The 19,867-nt window shown below is 51.0% G+C and overlaps 2 protein-coding genes across 2 annotated transcripts; one reads left to right on the top strand and one right to left on the bottom strand.

Moving 5' to 3' along the window:
* Nucleotides 1–165: 165 nt before the first annotated feature.
* SMCR8 (SMCR8-C9orf72 complex subunit) lies at nt 166–7,202 on the bottom strand. Its single transcript, XM_030483199.1, has 2 exons — nt 4,732–7,202; nt 166–2,656 (listed from the first exon to the last, which is right to left on the bottom strand). Exons 1-2 carry the CDS (start codon nt 7,077–7,079, stop codon nt 2,203–2,205), a joined length of 2,802 nt encoding a protein of 933 aa, XP_030339059.1. The 5' UTR covers nt 7,080–7,202; the 3' UTR covers nt 166–2,202.
* Nucleotides 7,203–7,592: 390 nt separating this feature from the next.
* On the top strand, nt 7,593–18,814 carry TOP3A (DNA topoisomerase III alpha). Its single transcript, XM_030482501.1, has 20 exons — nt 7,593–7,634; nt 7,865–8,101; nt 9,165–9,224; nt 9,630–9,703; nt 10,290–10,365; nt 10,946–11,054; nt 11,347–11,490; nt 12,023–12,193; nt 12,417–12,517; nt 12,650–12,724; nt 12,840–12,922; nt 13,026–13,233; nt 13,363–13,548; nt 13,971–14,100; nt 14,515–14,628; nt 14,709–14,874; nt 15,295–15,438; nt 15,721–15,843; nt 16,173–16,903; nt 17,915–18,814. Exons 2-20 carry the CDS (start codon nt 7,913–7,915, stop codon nt 18,091–18,093), a joined length of 3,063 nt encoding a protein of 1,020 aa, XP_030338361.1. The 5' UTR covers nt 7,593–7,634; nt 7,865–7,912; the 3' UTR covers nt 18,094–18,814.
* The last annotated feature ends 1,053 nt before the right edge of the window (nt 18,815–19,867 follow it).

The raw sequence follows: 19,867 nt of genomic DNA, 5'->3' as shown, positions 1-19,867 counted from the left end.
AAGCAAGCTCCCACACTGAGCACTCCTCCTCCAGAGCCGCATTCCAGGAGGGATGCGGGAGCTTTTGACTGCCTGGTGTCACCTGCATTACTCATTTACCAAGATGCCTCCTTCCCCAGGGAATCTCGCCTCAGCTTCGGTGTGGAAGCCGTCTGGGTGCACACAAACGGACCAGAGGACACCTCAAATCACCTTTTGGATGGACACAGAAGTCTTTCACCAGCAGATCCAGTTCACACACGACAGGAGGGCACAGTTCAGAAAGGATGAGGCCTTTAAACATGCTCTAAAGGCATTGAGCCCTGCCACATGCACTTCTGCTCACCTTCAGCCACGCTGCTTCCCCTCTGGGACCTCAACCCGCTGCCACAAGTAATCCCTGACCTTGGAAATCCCTCTGGAGAGTACCACAACCCCGCTGTACACCACCAGAAACAACACTGACATTTAAAACAGCCTTTATACCTCAAATATAAAGAAGAAAGGAGCAGCGGTGGTGCTGAGGTGCAGATGCTGGTGCCCACAGCCTGCCCGAGGAGCCTCCTTGCTTTCAGGACACCGGTTTTGGAGCGGTGTGGTTCTTACAGCAAGGTTCAGTGGGTCTGAGCCATGTCTGTACACACAACCTGCCCTGGGCTCAGAAGGGACATCACCTTCACCTCCAGCACTGCCTCACAGCAGAAACAGAGGTTTAAAGGAATAAATAAACCCAAAGCAAACAACACATCAGCTCATTTTGTACAATCTCAGCTGTTCTCCTGCCATAATCAGAGTGCTAAAACACAAATAAAACCAAGGCTACCTTCCCTTGCAAGGCTTTTCTTGCTTAGGAGTACCACAGGGGCTGCTACAGCCACTTGGCACTGGGCAGAGCAAACCACAGCCCAGGACCAGTGGCCAAGGAGCAGCATCTCCTCTGAGACTCCACATGGAAGCGTTGTGCCCCCAGCACTGACAGGAACAACGTGGGGCTGTCACCACGCCGGTGGCACAACCTTTATGGCACAGGCAGCAGCACAGAAGCTTTGAAAGGAAAAGTCCTCAACATCCAGGCTCAGAGAGCAGCAGTTCTGCCCCGTCCAGAGCTACCCAGGAGCGCCCTAGGAGAGGTAGGGGAGACATGACAAAGGCCAGAAGCAGCATGCAGTGACACTGACCCTGCTGTGCCACACGGCACAGAAGTGAACTCCATGATAGAAATACACCAAAACAAAATAAACTATCACATATACAACACAGAACCTGGTCCATCCATCCCTGATCTCTCCTGAGCACTCGTATCTCCCCAGCCAGGCAGCTGCTCTACCAGCCTGCTGCTCCCAGCATCACTTCATTGCACTGTTCGATCCCCCCCATCACAAAAAGCACCTAAAAATGAGGCTCCCCCCACTCATTTCAGCCCTCCAATCTCTCTGCTTAAAAGGCCACCCTCAACTTCATGTGCTCTGAGGATTCCCATCTCTTTCCCACCCTTCTCGGAGGTGCAAACAGGACACGACAAGTTACAAGGCACAGTGCTCTACATTCATGGCAGCGGGTGAATCCTTCCACATTCCGGATCTTAACAAAGCTGAGAGAAACTGGAAAACACTTTCTGGAGAGAAGCACATGTGCTTCCACTCTGCTCCCACCCACCCAGGCACAACCTGTCCCGGGAAGCGTCAGGAAACTTGGATAAACACAGAAGGGAACACCACCCGCCGCACCCAGATGGGTAACTGCAAGCTGCCACCCTGCCAGCGAGCTTCACATGAGACACCAGTGGATTAAAACCTTCACGTGGCCTTTACATCTCCCCTGTGGTCTCCATCCAGGCTCCTCGGAAGGGACCAACAGCATTTAGGGATCTGGCAGAAGCATGTGGAGCACTGTTGTTTTGAGGGCTGTGCACTAGTATTGATCCCCGACACAGCCCACCTCTCTCCATGCCCTATTCCCCCTGGGATGCTGCCACGAAAAGTTAACAGTGCCCCTTCTAACACTTAAAAACAGAGTGCCCGGTGGTTTCGGGGATGGAACATCTACATTGTTGGCTACGGGGAACAGAAATCCAGTCCCTCAGACAGGGATTCCTGTGGAGCAGAGACGCTCACAAACGCATCGGCTTCTTCACCCCTTCCTGACGTATGAGAGCTACTGCAGACAGCGATGTGAAGCAGGGATGAGCTCTGTCAGACCCCGGCGCAGATGGCCCACAGGAGGCTAGATCTTGTACAAAAAGCTGGGCACGTAGTCAAAGCGGAGCAGAGGGCTCAGCCCCTGCCCGGGTTCCTGAATGTACTGCAGCTTCAGCAGCTCCGCCAGGTACTGCACGATTTTGACGTCTTCATTGACCAGGCCCAGTTGAAGCTTCAGAAAGTTCATCCTACGATTCACAACGGCTTCTTCGGGTTCCCTTTCGCTGATGGGAAGGTGCAAATGATGGCAGAAAGTGAAGAGGAAGGCTTTCGAACACAGCTGGGTGAGGATGCTTTGGACGTGCATATAGTAGGTGCTTCCTCGCTTGATCTGCGTGCGGTGATCCGCCAGCCGGGACACCACGGAGCCTTTGTAAAGGGGGCAGCGCAGAGTCTTACTGTCAGCGTCCAGGATGCTGATGTAGCGGCTGTAGCGGCTCAGGGCGTGCAGCACGTTCACCCCGCCAGGAGACACCGTCCTGGAACAGCAAAGAGAGAGGTCACGGCTGCAGGGGACCCCGCAGGGAAGGAGCAGGTCGTGTCCGTGCCCCTCTATTGCACAGACTTGCCCTTAGCTCATGAGTCTCTGCAAGGAAGTAAAGTCTAGCAGGGAAGAGAATGGCCAAATCATCTCTCCAAGCTGCCAGATCCCAAAGAGACCTCAATCCATAGATCCCCCCATGCCCTGATCCACACTGTGTATGTGCTGCTTCATAAACCACCGCGCTCTGGGGCAGCTTCCTCCCTCAGTGACAGGGAGTGGGAGCAATAGGACATCTCTGGTGGACAGAAGTGAATCTTCCTTCTGGATGTGACAACAAGGACCCCAAAACCCCATCGTAACCCCCCTTTCCAGGAGCTCTGCTTTGGGAGGGAGCTGCTCTGAGCTGGGCAATGCCCTAAGTGCAGCGAAACCTTCTGCCCTTCCTTTACAAAAGGACCCCTCCTGAAACCAGAACATTCCCTGCCTGAGCCTGGGCATTTCTCATTCAGGTGCAAACCCACAGCACGTTCACAACATGCAATTACCCGACAAGCCCAAATGTGTGTTATTTAAATGCAAATGACAAGCCCACGCCAACTCTACCTTCTGCTCCTCAGCTCTGCGTGGGTAAAGTCACTGGGTTGAGAGACAGCTCCCAGCCTCCAACCAGGAGCCCCAACTCGTGGTGTCAGGGCTGCTCCTGTGCCCAGGCACTGTCTGGCCTTCGACACACGCTGTCCTTACCAGAGGAATGAATTCAGCCTGGAAATCCCTTCCCAAAGGCCTGCTCCAAATGGTTTGCTGAGAGCACCCACGTTAAACTCCACACTCCATTCGCATTCCACGGGGAGCGTTGAAATGACTGACACATGTTACAAGCAGCTCTCCAAAATAAAAATGACTTTTGTTTATAGAAATTGCAGCTCACCACAAACATTGAGCAAGGAGGGAACACTCGGGGCTTTAAAAAACCTCCCCGACAGACAGGGAAGTTTGGGAGTGGTTGTTCCAGAGCTGTCATCCTGCTTCACCAGCACAGAAACGAGGGTAAACTCACACAGCTTGAGACAGTTTCATCATCCACAGCCCCCAGCAACTCAGTTCTCAGCAGCTCAGAGGGGAGATTACTCTATTGTTTGATTTTCAGGCTGCTCAGAAACAGGCTTTCAGGAGGCTCTGGGCAATGGGCTGCCACTTTGACTCATGTTTTCCATGCTGGTGACAGCAGTGACCATTCCCTGTCACACATCCAAAGCACCAAACACCTCCTGATAACACACAAAGAAAACCCTTTTCATAGCAAAGGCAGGGATGCAATCTTGAGAGCTGAACAACTGCTATTTGTTAATATAAACCACAAAGCCACATTTTAGGTTTGGCTGCTGGGGAAGGGGCGTTTGCCTTCGGGATGGTTTTCACCCTGAGCAGAGGTTTCTTTTGCATCTGACCTGCAATCCCATCACCACAGCTCCCTGCAGCTATTTTCCTGCACTAAAGCTTGTTATAAATAAGCCTTTGTCCATCTGCACTCCCCAAAGGGCTCCACACCTCTGCCCTAACCCATGACACCCTCACCAACACAGCCCAAGGCCCAATTTCTGATCTACTGCACCTCAGCTCTTCATTAGGGTCCACAAGGAAAAACCCTCACCATCTCAAAGCATCCATTTAGACCCCAAAATTCCAGCTAGAAATGTCAGAGGAGTTTCAGCAGGAACACAGAGCACACAAGGAACTCCAGGAGCACTCTTAGATCCTCCTGGAAAAACCAGCAGGACTTGTGTTTGTTCTCTGCTTTGCCAGGCTAAGACCTAAACCAGAAGGAAACCTCCTAGCCAGAACACCAGCATGAGCCAAAAAGCCCCCAGATGTTTTAAATATCAACTCCTAAGTGAGGCTGGATATAAAGAGACAAATCTCCCCCCTTCAAAACACCTCCCACAAGCAGAAATTCATGGCAGCGGCGTAGTTAGAGACCCCCCCACTGTGCACCCCTTGGAAATTCCTGCTTAGGAGATGATGTTTCCTCACACTCCTTAACAGCACAAAGCAAAGAGATCCTGGATTTACCTCTGGAGCCCGATCAGCTTCCACTTCTGGAAATCCACGACGTGCAGAGGGGAGGTGACCCAGTGCTTCACGGGCTTGGCGTAAAGGCCGCAGTTGGGCACGAAGATGGAGAGCGCCGTCACGAGCTTCTTCACTATGGCTTCCTCCTCGCCCAGCACGATGAGGGTCCTGCCGCTGAGCAGGGAGTAGATGGCAGGGTGGGCAAAGGGGTATTGCCTGATGAACCTCAGGGCGTTCTGCCCAGCCTTCTTCTTGTGCCTGTCAGCCCCCTGGCAGGCAGGGTGGGCTGGAGAAGGGGTCCTGTCGGAGCACGTGGAGGCAGCGCTGCTCATATAGCTCGTGGAGTCTGAGCACTCATCCAGGCTGCTCTTACTGACCTCCCTGCTGCCCGCCAGGTAGCGAGAGTCAAGCTCGTAGGGCAGGAGCCCCCCCGAGATGCCATCGTGGGAGGGGAAGCTCCCAAAGGTGCCGTGCAGCCCCGGTTCAGCCGCCCGGTATGGCTGCGGGGGGATCCTGACCACCCCGTCCTCATCGCAGGGCTTGTGTCCCAGGTCAGGCAGAGGCTCGAGGAAGTTGGGGCTCTCCTTCCCGATACAACAAGCAGAATCCACCTGCACTAAGTTTTCCTGGTTTGAAACGTCTTCCTGCTCGTCGGCATCGTCCGGGTTCAGTCTGGGGGTGAAGCGAAGGCCTCCCTCTTCATCACCCACGTAGGGCTCCTCGTTAATGGCACTTGGGTAACTCGCTTTGAAATCCTCCGGGATGAGCGACTCGGAGGGACACGTGCTGAGGACCTCGATGCTGTCCTCGCTGACGGTCCTCCTGCTGCCCACCTTGCTCCTGCCCACCTGGGGGCTGGGGCTCACGGGCAGGCTGGCCTGGCTCTCCGATTTTGGCAAGCCAGAGGCAGACTTCTCCGTTCCCAGAACCTCGATGCTCTCACCGCTGCTGATGCTGCCTTTGATATCTGCATCGAGGTAATCCAGGTTCTCCTGGTGCTCAAACGTCACAGACTCGCTCATTTGGGGTTCTTGGGAGTCCTCGATTTCCTGCTCCATCTTGATGGGCACGCATTCCACGCTGGACTTGTAGGATCCCAAGCTGATGACCACCGTAGGAGCAGGGAACTCTTCCGAACACTTTCCATCTCTAGCATCATGACTGTGCCCCTGGCAGCCTCCGTATTGTTTTTCGGGTGGTTTCTCATCCAGACAAGACACATCCTCAAAGAGGAAGTTAGTTATGGTCTGTTGCCTAAGCAGTGCCCTGCTGATCTGCTCTGTCAGGAGGTAGCACACGTCTCCCCTGAAAGTCCTCTCGATCTGGTGCAACTGGTCCAGGGTTTGGGTGAAAAAATACACGTCACAGAGCTCCTCCAGCGTCTTCAGCTTCTTGTCAAAGCATTTGGCAGACTTGGCTTTGATGAGCTTGGGGGTATAGGACGGCACATGGGTGTAAAAGGGAGTTTCAGCAGGGTCGGAGGTAGCGGGGTCCCGATCGCAGCCCGCGTTGGCCTGATCCAGCAGTGCACACTCCGGCTCGTAGGGGTGGAAGTCAGATTCCTTCAGCTTCCTGTAGGGATACGACCTGATTTGTTTCAGCAGGTCTTGGTGCTCGATGATGGACTTTTCCACACTGGCCAGCTCGTTGGCTTTCTCAATGGCTTGGGTCGTGTAATACCCTTTGTCATTGGCTTTCTTCTGCACCTCGGTTTCGTTGTGCAGGACAGTCCTGGTGTAGTCGAGATCTTTCAGTTTCTTTTCCAGTTCATTAGCAAAAGCTTTCCGGTTCCCTGTCTTTAGGCATTCGGAAGCTTTGGAAAACTCGGCAGAGAGTTCCTGGAACTGCTGCATGATTTTGTGCTCATCAGCAGAAATATAGGCCATGCAGAAGGGCCTCACAAACCCTCTCGCTTCCAAATCGTACAGAGTCAAGTGGTGCACGTAGGCAAAGGCTCCCTCCTTCGAGTCCCCCAGCACCACTTTGGAATCCTCCACGAAGTTCAGCTTCGGGTAGGCAGAGCCGGGAGGGTGCCCCACGAAGGAAGCCTGGTAATCCACAGACATGATCCGCAGGGAGAAGTAATTGAGATCGAAAGTACCCGACACTTTGGCGTCATCGGGGATGGTCAGGAGGGGCTGAGGCCCCACTTGCTCTGAGAACTCGGAAATGAGGATGAAATCCCGGCTGAACTTGGAGCTGGCGACCTTGGCCCAAGGGTTGGCCCCGTGGCTGGCGAAGGGGAACAGCGGCACCGAGTACTCCTCGGGCAGCGGCGGCTCGCTGTACAGCTCATCCTCCAGCTCCTCCTCCCGGGTGAACGCCACCACGTCGGGGGCGCTGATCATATTTCCCTTAGGACGGGACCCACATGGAGCAGCGAGGCCCCGGCCGGTCCCCGCCGCCACCACCACAACCACCACCACGGGGCCCTACGGGAGGCCCCGCCGCAGCCCGTGTCCCGCCGCCGCCGCTCACGCCTCGGCCATGGCCGGGCCCCGCCGGCCCCGCTCCGCCGCCGGCCCTCGCGGACACCGCAGCCCCGCAGCCATCTTGGGATCACATGACGCCGCCACCTCTCACCCCAACAGCAGGAAGAGCAGCCTCCGCCGCTTTCCCCTTTCTCTCTTCGCGGTTGTTTTTAAGCCGCCGCCATCCCTTCGCGTTACTTCAACCGGGAGCGAACGGCGAACCGGGGCGGAAGGGTAAAACCGGGGCGGGACGGCGACAGCGGGGAGCGCTGAGGGAGAGCCGCGGGGCATCATGGGAGTTGTAGTCCTCTGTCCCGCTTGCTTTACGGCAGGGCGAGAGAAACCGCGCCGCGTCCCGCCACTCTTTGCGACAGAGCGCGGCGGTGCGTGAGGGGGGGGACCTGAGCGGACGGGACGGGGGAGGCTGCTCCGGTGAGGGGAGACCGGATGGATCGGGGGGTGGTATGGGGGGGGTACGGGGCAGCCGCGGCTTGAGGGGGGCCCGGGGGGCGGGCCCGAGGTCCTGGGAGCGGGGGGAAGCCGCCTCCAGCAATGGGGGGGGTGCCCTGGGGCAGAGGGAGCCTTTAACCCCCCGTCCCGGGTGTTAAAGGCGGATCAGGGCGGTGAACGGGGGCTCAGCGCTCGCTGTCCACCCCCGGCAGGCCCCGCAGGATGCGTGCGCCCCGCCGGAGCTGCCGCCGTGGCCGGTGATGAACGTCCAGGCGAGGGTGTTCGCCGGCTGCGGGCTCAGGATGCGGCCCCAGCCCTGGCGCCTCTTCTCCCGCGCTGCAGGGGAGGACGCGGCGCTGCAGAGGGTCCGGAAGGTGCTGTGCGTGGCGGAGAAGAACGATGCCGCCCGGGGCATTGCGGAGCTGCTCTCCAACAGCAGGATGCGGCGGGTAGGGATGTGCCACGGCCCGTTCCCCATACACAGCTCTGGCTTAGCTGGCTGCAGAGCATCAGCAGCACAGCCTGTGTCTTGGGTGGTAGCCCCAACACTCAGCAGAGCTTGGTACAGGCAGTTCCCATCAGCACATGCAGCATATCACACTGGTTTTGTGTCTGGCTGCTTCTAACCATGCAAGAGTACAACAATGGCTTTGCCCAAATGTATTTGGGAGGCTTGGACCCCTTTTCCTGTTGGAATTCAGCTCCCCAGATGTGTTTCCTCTGTCTGGACAGCCTTCTCCAGGCTCTGAGCTGCACAGTGAGGGCTTCCTGTGCTGCTCCTCAATTTGCAGTGTATGTGAAAGGCTTCAGGAACTGAAACCATCTGCTGGCATGTGTTTTCCAGTCAAAAAGCATCGCTTCTGCAGCATCAGCAAGTGTCAGGGTTTCACTGGAGTGCACATAATAAGGCAAAGCTGGTCTGTGGTTTGGAGGAGTTCAAAGATCTTTCCTCTCTGCTGCTTTGTTTTATGACTACAGTTTGCATACTCACTTGGTATAAGAGCTAGAAAGTGCTTCTAGACCAGAATTAATTTGAGTCAAAGGTGCTACTGAGAACCTGAGTGCTGACAGTCCAAATCAAGGCAGAGATCATCCTGCTTCTGTAGAAAAAGCAGCAAATATGCAATCTAGAAACTTCTCCAAGTCTCAGGCAGAACATAATCTTGGGCACGCAGAGCAAGATAGTTGTTTGTCATGAATGTAACTGACCAGCCCCATTAAATAAGTCTGTCTTCACTGTTGACACTTTCCATGGGGAGATGACCCTGGCATCCCCTCAGGCATGCTTTAAAATACTCTTACATATGGTTTAAAATACTCTTTATCTTGAAAAGCACCATTTATGTGTCTCCATAAATGATACAAGCAATTTCCATTAGCTACAATCCGTGCTTTTCACTTGCCCCACACTTCTCTATGCTCTGCTGTGTATAAATGTGTGTAAAGCAAAGTGGAATGAGTTTGGTTTCCTTTAGCAGTCAGAAACTCAGGACCTTTTCCTTTTCCTTCCAGCGTGAAGGGTTCTCCAAGTTCAACAAGATCTATGAATACGACTACCAGATGTTTGGCCAGGTAGGGTTTTCCTTCATTCTACTCCTGCAAGTGCAAAATACTAATTATTAGAAGCCATTTGTCAGAAGTTAGGAAACCATATCCAGTGAACGGGGACATTTTGTCTAAAGATGAGGAGAAGTCAGATGTTCTTTTCTTAGCTCAACCACTCACCTATTTCATCGCTTTAAGTCTTTCAACTTGGTTTTATATCAGTCAAAAAGATGTTGCTGTTTAAAATTGGGAGCTTCCTACAGGAATTGAGGAGAAGACCATAGATTTAGTTGTCAGCAGGGGGAAGAGCTTGTTATGTTAGCAGGAGGGGGGTATCACTGGCTGTAAATCGAGAGCTGCAGGAAGATCTTGGGCCTGTGGGTAGCTTTTAGCAAAGGATGGGCACTAATTACCTTGCTCTGCCTCTTGCAGAACGTTACTATGGTGATGACATCTGTGTCAGGACATTTACTGGCTCATGACTTCAAGATGCCCTTTCGCAAATGGTGAGTACGTGGTGCCCCTCACAGGAGGGAGCTGTCGTCTTCTGCTTTCAACCCTGAGCTAAGCAGAGCAGGAGGGGCTCTGACACAGCTGCAGAGCAGGGGGATGAGTACCAAATTTGCTATAGAATATAATATTACTTCAGATTACAGTCTTCAGAGTGCTAAACCCCCCTGAAGTCTTCATACTGTTAAAATACATTAAGGCAGACCCAAGCAATTCAACTGATTCTGAAACCTGATCGATGTTTTTGTGTTCTTTGTTCAACCAGGAGTTGTCCCCGGGACGTGGGGCACTTTCTCTGGTTTCCTTCCCCTTTGTTCTCTGCACTTGAAATAAGAGAGAAGCTGCTTGTTTAGGGCAGCCTTCCAGATTTGCTGTTTTCTCTGGTTGCTTTTTGTTTCTATTGCTTTTTAAGTGTAACTCAGACAGTTTGGAGTTCACATGAAATGCTAAGACAAGGCCCATAATAAAACATATTAATTCCAGTACTTGAACAGCACTTCTTCACAAGACAGCAGCAGTTAGTGTCTCACTAACAGATGTTTTAGGTTTTGTTATGCACACTCTTTATCCTCTCTTTCCCAGGACTAGCTGCAACCCTCTATCTCTTTTTGATGCTGAAATTGAGAAGTATTGCCCTGAAAATTACGTGGATATCAAGGTATGTTGTTTTTAAGAGTTTCCCCTGAAACTCTCTGAGGTCAGAGGTTCTGCAAATATTGCCTCAGACAGGAGGACAATTGTACCTTTGTCCTTAACATCCAAGTTTCTAGAGTTTAGCAAATTCCTCCTGCATTTCCTAGGACTATATATATATATGCTTTTTATATATATATATATATTTTATATATATGAAATGCTGTTCATTTGTGACATCCAAAGTCTCCTGCTCATGTACAATTAGAGCAGTAAAGGAACGGCTGCTTTGCTAGAAGTAGAAAGAGTTTTTCCAACAAGGTGGAATTGGTAACTGCATCTCAATTTGACCAAAAAAATGCCATTTTCAGCAAACAGATTGTGGCACAATCTGAGCCAAACCATGCTTTATAACCGAGTCAGATGTAAATAAATGACTCAGCTCTTTTGAAAGCTGCCTGATCTCGTGAGACACACAACTACGAAACCTTATTTCAACAATCTCTATGGATACGCGTTGCATTTCATGTTCAGTTTCATTCTAAAACCAAATGACAAAGCAGGCAGCCTGGTATGTCTCAGTTTGTGTTGTTTCCTCATCTCAGAGAACCCTTGAACGAGAAATCCAGCAGTGCCAAGCTCTGGTGATCTGGACTGACTGCGACCGAGAAGGAGAGAACATTGGCTTTGAGATAATCCACGTTTGCAAAGCTGGTGCGTAGAGCAGCTTCTTCATCAGAGTTCCATTAAAGTGCTGATGTGACAGGTATTGCTGCTCAGAGATCTTGGAACAGAGGCATGTTCTCAACCTTACTGTATCCAGGTTAAATACTGACTGTTAAATATGTGGCTCTGATAGACCAGAAGTATAGTCAGCTATTGGAAAGCTGTAGAATAGGTTGACAGCACACTCACTTGAAGACAGCTGATTATTAGTTGCTCCTTTCCGTTGGTGTTTGAGCCACTCTTTGATTTCTTTGGGTTTTTTTCTCTATTTCTCTGACAGTAAAGCCAAACCTCCGTGTGTTCCGAGCCCGTTTCTCAGAGATCACACTCCATGCTGTCAGAACAGCATGTGAGAACCTCACCCAACCTGATCAAAAAACAAGTGATGCCGTCGATGTCAGGCAGGAGCTGGACCTCAGGATAGGTATGTAAACGTGCCCTGGAGATGATAGCAGGCTGCCAGGCCCTCCCATATACCTCTACTAACAGGAGGTGGCCAAGCGTGGTAGGTGGGCAAGAGACAGCTTTGTTATTAGTGTGTAGTCTGCAAATACTTGAACTCCCTGAGACTGCTTTACAAATGAGAGCCATCCATCAGGCTCTTCCTCACTTCTCGTCTAACCACATTGAATGCACATTGTTAAAGCCCAGTGAGGGGTGTTTAGAAATCATCTGTTACTGTGTCCTCAGGACAAGACAGAAATGCCCTCTGCGGTGTTGTAAATCTAATTATTAGATCAGATAGAACCACACAACATCTCACTTTTTACTGGAAACATGCTCTTTGAAGGAAGCGTTAGGTTTATAGCTCATGCAGCACTGACAGGCTTCTGCAACTGAGTATTAAGCTCAGAGTAAAATTAATACTCAAAACTATTAAAAAGGACCATCTGAAATGTTGTGGTGATCATTCAGTGTTGTTGTATTCGCATCTGGGGTCCGTTTTGTTTCCTCAGGTGCTGCCTTCACCAGATTCCAGACACTGAGGCTGCGGAAGATCTTCCCTGATATCTTGGCAGATCAGCTGATCAGCTATGGTAGCTGCCAGTTCCCAACACTGGGCTTTGTAGTTGAACGCTTTAAAGCCATCCAGGCCTTCGTTCCTGAAGCCTTCTATAAAATAAAAGGTATACTTGGGGAAGAGGAGTCCTAGGCTCCATCTTAGAGGGTTTGATATGTATAGAAAGGAAAAACATCAGGGCAACAGCCAAGCAGTGCTGCAGAGGTGGTTTCCTCTTCCTTTGCTACGACCACTAAGCAGAACTGAAAGGTTTCCCAATAGTGCCTCTATTTCCTTTGCTGTATTTCCATTGTATTACTACTATAATACTCAGATCTGTTGTTCAACAGTGACACACGATCATGAAGATGGCAGCGTGGTCTTCAACTGGAAGAGGAACCGGCTCTTCAATCACACAGCATGCCTGGTCCTCTACCAGATGTGTATGGAGGTAGGAAAGCCTGTCAATAGTTGGACAATCCAGTATCAGCCACACACTTCCTGCATTGGTCTTGCTCAAGACGTTTAAAGAACAGTTTGAGTAAACTCTTAAAGGAGATTTTGTGGTTTACTTTGTGTTTAGGATCCAGTAGCAACTGTTGTTGAGGTTGGGAGCAAGCCCAAGAGCAAATGGAGGCCCCTGCCCCTGGACACTGTGGTATGTTTGAACTGTGCTGAAAGGACTTACCTGAAGGAAGCTCTGAACAGATATTTTACTCACCACTGAATTATGCACCAATGCTTCTGTTTTGTTCTGGCTCCTCCCGATGCAGGAACTTGAGAAGTTGGCTTCCCGCAAACTGAAGATAAATGCAAAGGAAACCATGAGGATATCAGAAAAACTCTATACTCAAGGGTAAGAAAGCAAGACTTGGCTTGGTAAACCTAAGTCTTTCAAAAGTAAAAGGCCTTTAGTCCATCTTGGAGCACCTCTTAAAAGTGCTGCCTTTCTTCTTAAGGTTCATTAGCTACCCCCGAACGGAGACCAACGTTTTCCCCAAGGAGCTGAACCTCTCTGCCTTAGTACAACAGCAAACCCAGGACCCAAACTGGGGAGCATTTGCACAGAGGATTTTGGATCAGGGTGGGCCAACCCCTCGGAGTGGAAACAAATCAGACCAGGCTCACCCTCCCATTCACCCCACCAAATACACTGCTAACCTGCAGGTGAGTTTAACAAAGGCAGAGGTTGATCAGTGAAGAAGTCTTGATAATATGCTTATTAGTGCAGTAACCTCACCTGAGACCTCACTTGACATCATCACAGGAGGACTCTTTCTTACTGTTTGGTATTAGGGCAATGAGCAGAGGCTGTATGAGTTCATTGTGCGCCATTTCTTGGCTTGCTGCTCTCAAGATGCCAAGGGCCAGGAAACCACCGTGGAGATTGACATTGCCAACGAGCGATTCGTTGCTCAAGGACTGATGATCCTGGCCCGAAATTACCTGGAAGTCTATCCTTATGAGAAGTGGAGTGATAAGGTAATGCCCTTGAATAATGTAGATGGGAGAGGCTAAAGTACCTGGAGTTTAAAATAGCATTTCACTGCCAGCTTCAGACCCCTCTACAGAACACCCTTGGATAATTTATGACCCACTGAGTGTTTCACTCTGAGCCATCTCTGCTGAAAACCTGTGCAGCTTTGTTGTGCCAGTTTTGGATAGATTCGTCCCCTTCTGACACCATAGCAAAGACCATACAGGGCTGTGGGGTTGGCTTTACTCACCAAGAGGAGCTGCAATTGCTATTCCATGGTCTCTCTGGCAACTCATTACTGGCTGATCCTGAGAACCCTGAGGCTGGATCTCCTCCAGACCAGGAGGAGACAGCATTGTTAGTGTAACGTTTTGTCTTCAGTGAATGGACTAGAAGGCAGCTTCAAATTGATTCTCCTTCCCTTCAGGTTATCCCACTGTATCAGAAAGGGTCTCGCTTTCAGCCTACTACAGTGGAGATGGTGGATGGGGAAACCAGCCCCCCGTTGCTCCTCACAGAAGCGGATCTCATTGCTCTCATGGAGAAACATGGCATTGGTCAGTATTGGCAGCATGGCCTCTTTTCCTTGGGAGAGCTTTGTTCATAAGCTTCTTCTCAGCTTCTCTAACAGCAGGTTCTGTCCCACCTTCAGAGTAGGGGATTCTCTAAATGTCACTTCAGATAAGAAATCACTTAAATGTACAGAACAAAGGGATAGTAGAGACCTGTGGCAAAGTCCAGACATCCTAAGGAGTCTGCAGAGGGCCTCGTTACTTAGGGAGATGCGTTATTAAGGCTCCAGGCTGTGCCTCCCAGCACCTTGTTGGCCTCAGTGCCAGTGGGACATGAGGGCAATGCTGCTCCTCACCATAACTTGTCTCCTTGTCCCTTTAGCACCTTGCCCTCTGTGCTAGGCACAGTGGAAACCACTTCTTGGCACCTAATTTGCCTGACAGCCTGTCTGCTTCCAGGGACTGACGCCACTCACGCCGAGCACATCGAGACGATAAAGACACGGATGTACGTGGGCCTCACAGATGATCAGCGGTTCCTCCCAGGCCACCTGGGCATGGGGCTGGTGGAAGGTAAGGGCAGTATCCATTAGGAAGATAGTGGGTTCCTTGCATGCTCCTTCCTTTTGCTTACTATGCACTATGTTCCTCAGGCTACGATTCCATGGGCTACGAGATGTCCAAGCCTGACCTTCGAGCTGAGCTGGAGGCTGATCTGAAACTGATCTGTGAGGGGAAAAAAGACAAGTCTGTAGTGTTGCAGCAGCAGGTCCAAAAGTACAAGGAAGTCTTCATTGAAGCTGTGGCCAGAGCCAACAAGTGAGTCCTGTCTTTGCCCTCTGCTAGGTGCTGTTTTGGGAGGTGCTGGCTCCTCCTCCGGGGCTCAGCCTGGAGCGGGATCCTGTCACAGTTTCCCTGGAGCTCTGCCTAGTGTGTGTAGGCATTTGCATGCGTGACTCACAGCCTGGCACACTGTCATGAGCTGGTGCCAACTAACTCTCACCTTGGTTTAAACCTTTAAGATTAAATTCAGAGCTGGGTGAAGGAGATAGCAACATGCACTGACCTCTGTCAGGCTGTACCCACACCTAGCCTGCTCCAGAAGCGTGGTGCTGAACCAACATGCTCCTGGAGAAGCTCAGAGGGGCTGTGAGGAGGGCAGCAGGCACTAATTCACTGCAGTGCCCGATTGCTCTTTGCAGGGGAGACACACAGGATGCTTTGCTGGTTTCCTTATAGGTTGGACCAGGCCCTGGCTCAGTATTTTGGAGAAGCCACAGGAACTGCAGAGCAGGAGGAGGTCTATCCAGCAATGCCCGTTTCCATTCGGAAGTGTCCACAGTGCAACAATGACATGGTGCTGAAGACCAAGAAGAATGGCGGGTTGGTGATCTTCCCTGTTGTAGGAAGTAGCCTTCTGTGTTGGTTTTCTAGGTGTTGTTCATCTACCTCCCCTCTGCAGCAAGCATGAAAACTCAGGCTGCATCTAGTTAACTCCACCAGCTGTATAAGCTGTGCGGATTCAGCTGAACTTCTCTCTCAAATACCTATTTTCCCTTAAAAGTTGTTGCTTTGACAGTTTTTGGTGGTGAGAAGGCAGGAGAACAGGTCAGTGGCTGTCTTCACTTTGCCTCTTCCTCATCTGGTGCCTTTGTCCTACGGCAGGTTCTATCTCAGCTGCATGGGCTTTCCAGCTTGTAAAACTGCAGTCTGGTTTCCTGACTTTGTGCTGGACGTGGCCAGGGATGAGAGCATCTGTGCTGTGTGTGAACCACAGCCAGTTCACAGGTAGGTCAGACCAGTTATCCCTTGGGGAAATGCAGCCTCTTGGATATTCCATGTTAGCCATCAGGGCCAGAGACTTCATGGGCTAAGCAATCATTTTCCATTCCAGTCTTGGAAAGCTGGAGCAGCTTTGGCTTGGGGATAGAAAGTAGAGGGGTTGGAAAAACCCTTCTATAGTATATATTCTCTGTATATATATATAGTATATATGCTGCTATATAGTATAGCAGAAATCAAAAACAAACCCCACAATGTAAAAACTGAAGTCCAAATCGAGGTCTGTTGATGTGACGTTGTGTGAACTGGGAGACTTATTCTTCCTTCCCTTTTAGACTGAAGTTTAAGTTCAAGAGAGGCAGCGTTCCACCCGTGATGCCCCTGGAGTTTGTTGGCTGCATTGGAGGCTGTGATGACATGCTCAAAGAGCTCCTGGACCTGAAGTACTTACACAGATCCCAACCCACATCATCAGCCGGCCAGGAAGCCAACCACTCGCAGGTCAGCAACTCCTTTAACAGAGCTAGTGGTGAAAACAGGCACATGAGGGGGACCACAAACCTGGCACCAAGACATCTGCTCTCCATGAGCTCCACAAGAACACCCAGAGCTGCTCTTTCAGCTGCTCCAGATGATGGGAACAACGCAGTGGTGTGCAACTGTGGGAATGAAGCCCTGCTGCTCACTGTGCGCAAAGAGGGGCCCAACCAAGGCAGGCAGTTCTACAAATGCAGCGCCAGCACCTGCAACTTCTTTCTCTGGGCTGATCAGCAGCCAGAGGACAGAAACAACGTGGCTCCATGGGGCTCTGCACTGCCCCAGCCCTCTGCAGGAAGGGGCCCAGCAGGATTTCAGCGCCCAAGAGGAGGAGGGAGAGGCCCAGAGCTCTTTGGAAGCAGCAGCTCGGATCCAGGAGGCGGCACGATGTGCAGTTGTGGCCAGCCAGCTGTCACACGCACTGTCCAAAAGGATGGGCCCAACAAAGGGAGGCAGTTCCACACGTGCTCGAAACCCCGGGACCAGCAGTGTGGCTTCTTCCAGTGGGCAGATGAAAACACAGCTCCAGGTAAAGCCAGCCTTGGGGTGGAACACAAGGGGTGGAGGCTGTTCTTGAGGCTAAACTGAACACGCTTCTCGTGCTACCACAGCACGAGATCTCCTGGAGTAACTCACACATTTAACAGACTTAAGGTTTGTCTTTAGACCATCTGTCAGCAGCGTTCTAGCACTGCAGATGTTGCTCATAACAACCAAGCCTGGCTTACCTTTTCCAGCCACACATCTGCTGAGCTCCAAGCAGGATGCTTTGCTTCTACCACTGTAATCTTAAGCATCTCTCTGTCCATGACCTGGTTGGATAAAACTCATCCCTCTTTCCAACACTCTGTTTGGGAATCTGTCCTCCCATATTCTAGTGCTCAGCTTTATGAGAGCTGTTACTAGCTTGGTATGGAGTTGGAGCAGCAGCATCACTTTTGGAGATGGTAAACCCCATTCTGTCATGCCAGGGAAACTGTGCTACTCCCTCTGCCCTACTTTAGGAATGCCGAGAAAAGCCAAGTCTTTCTGAAGCTTTGATCAGAGCTGACAAACTGAGTGTGGCTGCTGGGGAGAGATGCTGAAAACAAATACCCATAAAAACACAATCACAAAATAAGCATGCAAAAGAAAGAGCACTCACACAAAGGGACAGTAAGCAGAGAGATGGGTGGAGATGTTGTCTGAGAGAAATCCTCCTCCTCCTCCTCAGACATTTGGGCCTAAAGGGGTAGACTAAAGCTTTCAAAACTACTTAAACGCCAAGTTTTCCTCTGGGATGTTGTTTTGTTTCTGCTTCAGCTGTAGGCCAAAGCATGCAACCAGGCAGATCAGTTTCCCTGCTCCATTCCCACATTTCTCTAATGGTGCAGGACAAATGGGCAACATATAACTGTTCAGACAAAGCTGAAGCAAGTGTAGTTTCAGGTATAATCTGAATGGTTGGGATAATAACATCCTTGATCTACCATTTGAACTGACCTCCTGTTTCTCCCCTAGTTCTATCCTCAAAGATACTTACATGCTTGTTTCTCTCTAGGGCCTTCTGGAGATGTCTCTTTGAACCCTTTTGACAGCAGTGGATTCTCAAGAGGGTTGGGAAGTAAAGCCAAGAGACCAGGCAGCCTCTCCTCAGGAGCCGCTGCCAAGAAACCACGGACCTGCAGCATTTGCCACCAGCCTGGCCACACTAGGAAAACCTGCCCTCAAAACCACTGAGCCTGGGTGGACATCCCTCGAGAGCCTGAAGGGTCCAGGTTGTGAGCTGACACAGGAGCTGGAAGGAATTGGAGTCTAGAAACTAGTCTGTTGAGTGTTTTTTGGCTGCAGACTGCTCCTGCCAAGGGGTTCCATCCTCACACGTGCATTATGTGCCTCAGCTCAGAAAGGTGGCTCCGCTACTGGAGTCAGCCTTTGTTTTCAGCTGCTCTTCTGCTGAGCAGCTTGGGATAGTCTAAACATTTCAAGGAAGCATTTGGAAACTGAATCTGCAGAGAAACCAACGCTGGATCTGGTCCACCCACAGCTCCCACCACGCTGGTGGCTATTCCCAGCTTCCCTACACAAGGAAAAGCTGGATTGTCACTAGGACAGACACCAGGGCTGCTTAGCTCTCAGTCCCTGGCTTTCCACAGTGTGGAAACTTAAGCCCCCTTCTAAGTTGATGTTCCCTGAAGAACATTCCCCCTTCTCTTGTTGCAAGCACCCCTTACCTTGGTTGTCCCCACAGGGAAGAAGGGCCAGATTCAGAGGAGCTGGATCTGATGCTTGCCCTGGAAGAGAAGCTCAGGAAGAACCTTCATTTTAAACAGCTCCTGAATATGAAACCAAGTTCTTCCCCAACCTTCGAACATGCCTCTGGGCTGCTGCTAGCTAATGGGAGTTATTTTTGTCTAGCTAAGAAGTTTCTTATTAAAAATTATTTAATTTTTAAATGGGATGCAGTGACACCTTAACTCTGCCTTATTATTCCTTCCTACTTAAAGCACTTAAGCTATTACTTTAAAAGCATCCACCCAAATCTTGCTCTTGCCACTTCACAGAACAATACAGAAGCTTTCTTGGGAGAATCTCCCCGCAGTTATTCAGGAGCGAGCTGCAGAGGGGTAGGGAATGTGGGTTTAGCTCACCAGCTGCATCTGCTGCAGCACTGCTGCCCAGGGAAGGACAGACAGAGCTGCAGGGAGGTTGTGGTTTCCATACTGAGCTCCCTGGGAAGCCAGGCTACCTCCTCCCTCTCTGTGGGAGCTTCCCCTGTACATCAAAGCAAGCAGATCACAAGATTCCTGCATCCTCTTCTGGCAGAGGATAGCACGGAGTGTATCCCCAGGGCCCCTGATGCTGCTCCTGGACACAGAGGAGCTCCCTGGGGTCAGCACCGAGGTGACGTGCAGCACATGGAAGGCAGGAGGCTGAAGCACTCAAGAGAGTAGCTCAAAGCAGACCACAGCAGCACACGTTCACATTAAGGTCTGCATAAATGAGAAGAGAGCCTTTATCTCTGCAGTAGTCCATCACTATTGTGCTTAAAAATCTATGGAGTAAGATGAGGAGAACTTAGGTTGTGTTTCCCTGTCCCACTCACTCCCACAATTAACAGCTGTAGCCTAAAAATACAGACCTGCCAGGTAAAATACCAGGATTAGGAGGCTTTGTAATGCAATCACTGCGCTGGTGAGAGCACGGCAGAAGCCTCTGATGGCAGCAGAAAGCTTTGGTGCAGCACCCAGGCAGCGGGTTGTTGCTGGTGGCATTGGCCTTAATGGCTTTACTGGTGTAACCCTGGTCAGCACTCAGGTGAGCTGGATAAATGGCACAAGCTCCATGTCCAGAGGGCTCACATAATGCAGCCGGGGGTACATAGGGGGTTGGAAGAGGAGAAAGGCCTTTCAGGATGGGGTCTGAGCAGCACCAAGCTCTCCATGCAGTGAGGGATACTCTCCTGTCGCCATAGCCAGGGATCACCTCAGCCCTTGGAATGGGAAAGGAGACA

This window comes from Strigops habroptila, chromosome 4, assembly GCF_004027225.2.
Source record: "Strigops habroptila isolate Jane chromosome 4, bStrHab1.2.pri, whole genome shotgun sequence".
Classification (NCBI taxonomy): domain Eukaryota; kingdom Metazoa; phylum Chordata; class Aves; order Psittaciformes; family Psittacidae; genus Strigops; species Strigops habroptila.
Note: the sequence above shows the minus strand (reverse complement) of the source record. Positions and strands in the feature narration are given on the sequence as shown.